The sequence below is a fragment of the Triticum aestivum genome, chromosome 3D (assembly GCF_018294505.1).
Source record: "Triticum aestivum cultivar Chinese Spring chromosome 3D, IWGSC CS RefSeq v2.1, whole genome shotgun sequence".
NCBI lineage: Eukaryota > Viridiplantae > Streptophyta > Magnoliopsida > Poales > Poaceae > Triticum > Triticum aestivum.
The window spans coordinates 8,424,730-8,429,656 of NC_057802.1; the positions used below are offsets into that span (position 1 = coordinate 8,424,730).

General features: G+C 57.7%; 1 protein-coding gene across 1 annotated transcript; it reads left to right on the plus strand.

Moving 5' to 3' along the window:
- Nucleotides 1-1,835: 1,835 nt before the first annotated feature.
- LOC123076839 (alpha-1,3-arabinosyltransferase XAT3) lies at nt 1,836-4,640 on the plus strand. The gene is made up of 6 exons (XM_044498984.1): nt 1,836-2,156; nt 2,272-2,463; nt 2,571-2,678; nt 2,810-2,947; nt 3,092-3,205; nt 3,294-4,640. The coding sequence occupies exons 1-6, from the start codon at nt 2,021-2,023 to the stop codon at nt 4,481-4,483; spliced, it is 1,878 nt and encodes a 625-aa protein (XP_044354919.1). The 5' UTR covers nt 1,836-2,020; the 3' UTR covers nt 4,484-4,640.
- The last annotated feature ends 287 nt before the right edge of the window (nt 4,641-4,927 follow it).

Genomic DNA, 4,927 nt, shown 5'->3' on the forward strand with positions numbered 1-4,927 from the left:
AAAAGAAAATTGAGATATTAGTGTTGGTTGAAGAGAAGACCATGACCAGGAATTCAAGACGCGTGGCAAAGAGATGAGAAGAGGAGCATGGTCCTCCACTATGTGCACACACCGGTAGCGTGCCCCGAGATTTAGAAACGAGGGAGGGGAGAACATGGCTGGGTCATGGTCTTGCATCAACCCCACACCCAAATACACATGGAATCTTTAACCATACTAACTTGGCAATAAAGAGGGAGGGTGCACTATTTGTTTATATAGTACTCAGTAGTTCATGATTTTTTGCATTTTCCTACTGAATTTGTGAAAAAAACATTGAACATGGCTTTCTTATGAATAGGGTACACTAGAGTAAATTGCACAAAACCACCACAATGAGTGTTAGGTTAGCAGAAATCACGAGTTTACATTTTCTTGGCAAAAAACACCATGTCTATCGTAGTTTTTTTTTTACAAATAACACTAATCGGCGGGTAAGTCTCGTTTGAGCACGTTTATGACATGTGAGTCCCGCTTTTCGCTGACCTGGCATAACATTTGGCGAAGACTGCGCTAGATGTGTCAAAATGGAGATACACCCCAACATTCTTCCCCGTGCTGCCAGGCCCTTCTGCCGCTCGAGGAGAGGAGCTCCTCATCCCGTGCGCCGCTGCAAGTAGCAGCACCACCGGAGCACATGCCGCCGCCGCCCGAGTTAGCCGCCGCCGTGCCCACCCCATGCTCTCACCTTCTTCACCGATCTTCTTCCCTCGCCCCTTCTTCCTCTCGGCCGCTGAACGAGGGCGAGGTCGCCAGACCCGCCCCTCCCCTGCCGCGACTCGCTCGGCTCGTCCGCGTACTTCCAATCGTCCCCGCGCGACCACCACGGGCTACTATCACGGGGAGACGCTGCCGTCCACCGCGCCCACCCCAGCGAGCCCCGTCGCGCCACGGCTCCCCAGGCGGCCGAATCCGTCGACGGCGCGCCGGATTCAAGTATACGGTCCGCTGCGACACGGCTCGCCAGTCAGGACCCATCTGCGCGCTGCCGCCGTCGTCTGCCGACGAGCGGCCAGCCCCTGCCTCGCCGACGCCCACCGGCAGTGGAGAAGCATGAGGGGCTCGTCATCTCTGCGAAACGCTGCTCGTCGCTGTCCGGATCTAGCGAGGGATCCCGCGTTGCAGCCCCGGTTTGGCCTCGGGCACGAAGGAGACGCCCCGCGCCGCCAGCGTTGACCGCCCCAACCAGCGGCAAGGGATGCACGTGGGGCCAATTGCGTTTTTGCTTTTTGATTCAGGGGCGTCTGTGTAAAATCCAAGGACTAGTATGTAAATTTAGGTTAAAATTGACCTGGCACGAAATGTTACGCCAGGTAAGCAAAAAAGGGCCCCAACTGTCATAAACGTGCTCAAACGAGGCTTATTCACCGATCACTGTTATTTGCAAAATGTTTACGATAGACATGGTGTTTTCTGCCAAGAAAAATGTAAAGTCATGATTTCTGCTAACCTAGCCCTCATTGTGGTGGTTTTGTGCAATTTACTTGGTACACTATGATGACAAAATCGTATGATATCTATTTTTATTTGTTCGTGGTCGAACTTGATGAAATTTTGAGCACACGCTCTCTACCCATTTTTGGAACGGCTGTGGTGTACATACATCTTTTTCTTCGTATCTGCTATTCTTCAGTAAATACTACTACTACTACGAAGAGTATACTCTGCTACAAACTGAATAATCGTTTTTGTACCTTAATTAGTTTGTCCTCTTTCCAGCAGTTGCGTTGTCGGTATTATTGGTGCTTGCCTTGTTCCACGGGGCAGCCGCACAAGCAGCAAGATAATACTTATAAGCAGCCACCCCATTTTCTTCTCAAATAGAGGCTGCCCGCTGGCTACCACGCTCGCCTACTTTCCTCCATTACCAAGCTGCATGCCCGTTCACATCAAGCCGTTTTGCTAGCTGGCTGGTTGGCCCTTGCATGCCACGGCCGGCGAGCTAGCTAGAGGAGCTCCGAGCGGTGGTTGTCCGGCGAGTATGAAGCAGCAGGGCTTGGGCGGCGTGCGGTTCGAGTCGCAGCGGTTCCGGCTGCTGTCCATCGTCGTCGGCTGCTTCCTCATCTCCGTCACCTTCCTCCTCTCCACCCGCCCCGAGGCCACCGTCTTCGACACACGTGAGTACACGTCTCCATCCGGCATTGCTCGCTGCTCCGGCCATGCTTCTTTTTCAATTCACGGTTGCTCTCTGAGTTACTCGTATGAAACTGAGGAAGACTACGGTGCGTGCAGTGAGCCCCAAGATGGCGTGGTTGGAGGAACCGCGGAGCACGCCGGCGACGTCGGCCATCAAGACCGTCAAGTCCTCCTCCTCCTCGCCCCGTGGCTTGGGCCGGGATTTCCTGGTGGACGTCGCGCCAAAGCTGGGAGACGCCCTTGGCCGGCAGCCGGAGCAGAGCGCCGGCGAAAAGACAGAGACGGAATGTACGTAGCAGCCAACTGAGTATCATAAATCGTACTGTATTTTGCCGGCCACAACGACCACTCTTGTCTGCATGGTGTTAATTTCCTTCTACTTATCGCAATCGCAGGGGTTAAGGACACGGTGATAATCCAGGAGAGCAGCGCCGTCGCCGCCGAGAGGGCAGAGCAGGAGGAGGCAGAGCAAGGCCACGGCGCCGGCGAGGACGCTACACCAGGTACGTTCGTTCGTGCGCGGGACGAACTGAAAACGTGGCATCGACACGAGCCCACGACGCGGGCGAAAATGACGCCAATAAATTTGGGAGTGTGCGAGACGTCGACGTGTTAACCGAACTGGCGCTGGCAGGTGCGACGGAGGAGGTGGTCCGCGACGACGCCGTGCCGATCACGGCCGCCGCGATCACCGCACGTCCGGCCGTGGAGCCGACGCCGACGCCTACGACGACTACTCGGCACGACCAGGACCAGCTGCTGCCAATGCCAGGTAACAGACCAACTAACCGGCCAACCGAACCCATCGTGCACGCACGGTCGTTCAGCACGACATGGAGAATTCCAAAATCCAATTGACACTTTGACGTGACACGCGCAACGTTACCTATGGTCTCTGCACGTTTTGTTTTTCCAGAGGGGGAGACCCGTAAGGCCGGCGGCCGGATGATGAAGCTCCAGGCCGAGCCGGAGACGACGGAGCAGCAGCAGCTGCCGACGCCGGGGAGGTTCGAGACGCCGGAACCGGAACGTACGTGGCAATCGCATTTAATTGGTAGCATGTGCCGCATTATTTAACGAACTGATTAACGAACGTGGGGTGCGTCATGCTTGTACAGGTGCCGCCCGGGACCAGCAGCCTCTGCCGCCGCTGTGCGACTTCTCCGACCGCCGCAGCGACGTCTGCGACTTCACCGGCGACATCCGCATGGACGCCAACGCGTCGTCGTTCGTCGTGGTCGTCGACGCCGCGACAGCCGCGCAGTCGCACAAGGTGCGGCCGTACCCGCGCAAGGGCGACCAGACATGCATGGGCCGCGTCCCCGAGATCACCGTGCGGACGACGTCCTCTTCGTCGACGCCCCCGCCACCGCAGTGCACGAGGACGCACAGCGTGCCGGCGGTGACGTTCTCGATCGGCGGGTACACGGGCAACATCTTCCACGACTTCTCGGACGTGCTGGTCCCGCTCTACAACACGGTGCACCGGTACCGCGGCGACGTGCAGCTGGTGATGGCGAACGTGGCGCCCTGGTGGCTTGTCAAGTACGACAAGCTCCTCCGCGAGCTCTCTCGCCACGCGCCGCTGGACCTCGCCGCGGCGGCCGCTAAGGGAGAGACGCACTGCTTCCGGCACGCGGTGGTGAGCCTCCGCGCGCACCGGGAGCTCATCATCGAGCGCAACCGCAGCCCGGACGGCCTCGCGACGCCGGACTTCACCCGGTTCATCCGGCGCGCGCTCTCCCTGCCCCGCGACGCGCCCACCCGGCTCGCCGACGGCACGGGCCGCAAGCCCCGGCTGCTGATCATCGCGCGGCACCGGACGCGCATCCTGCTGAACCTGGGCGACATGATGCGCGTGGCGGAGGAGGCCGGGTTCGAGGCGGCGGTGAGCGAGTCGGACGTGGGTGACTCCATCTCGCGGGTCGGGGCGGAGATCAACTCCGCCGACGTGCTGCTGGGCGTGCACGGCGCCGGACTGACCAACATGATGTTCCTGGCGCCGGGAGCGACGATGGTGCAGGTGGTGCCGTGGGGCGGGCTGCAGTGGATCGCCCGCATGGACTACGGCGACCCGGCGGAGGCCATGGGGCTCCGGTACGTGCAGTACGAGATCGGCGTGGAGGAGAGCTCGCTCAAGGACAAGTACCCGAGGGGACACAAGATCTTCACCGACCCGACGTCGCTGCACAAGAAGGGCTTCGGGTTCATGCGCCGGACGCTCATGGACGGCCAGAACATCACCCTCGACCTCGGCCGGTTCCGCGGCGTGCTCCAGCAGGCGCTCGGCAACTACCTCGTGCAGTAGTCCGACATAGCTAGAATGAATGAATATACCGTATATGCATCATGTATATGTATACACACATACTTCCATTATTTTTCATTTTTCAGTCTGCCAGATTAAATGTTGACGGCCGACTACATTATCCTCTTAGAGCATCTACAGCGGAAGGTTGCAAATATGGACCCTCGAATGCCCGCGGACGTTAGTGGACGCGCCCGACAGTGACCGGATGTGTCTCAAATTTTACAATTTAGAACCACGTATTCTATTTTCAAAACATCTGTTACATGCAGGGACATGCACGTCGATCATCATGTCTATCTTGGGCCAGTTGGGCACCGAAAATTGCTCTTACTTAACATTTTCACACCCGTATTAGTCCCACCTCCCTGACTGATGAGCTAGTCAACCAGTTTAAATATCCGGGCCGCTCAGAAGGAATAAACTTCTGACATCATTGCATCC

Excerpts from the sequence above, each read along its gene's own strand:
- LOC123076839 (XM_044498984.1), top strand. The coding sequence starts at position 2,021 with ATGAAGCAGCAGGGCTTGGGCGGCGTGCGGTTCGAGTCGCAGCGGTTC. Across the intron at positions 2,948-3,091 it reads CCAGCTGCTGCCAATGCCAG|AGGGGGAGACCCGTAAGGCC; the intron begins GTAACAGACCAA and ends TTGTTTTTCCAG. Across the intron at positions 3,206-3,293 it reads CGAGACGCCGGAACCGGAAC|GTGCCGCCCGGGACCAGCAG; the intron begins GTACGTGGCAAT and ends ATGCTTGTACAG.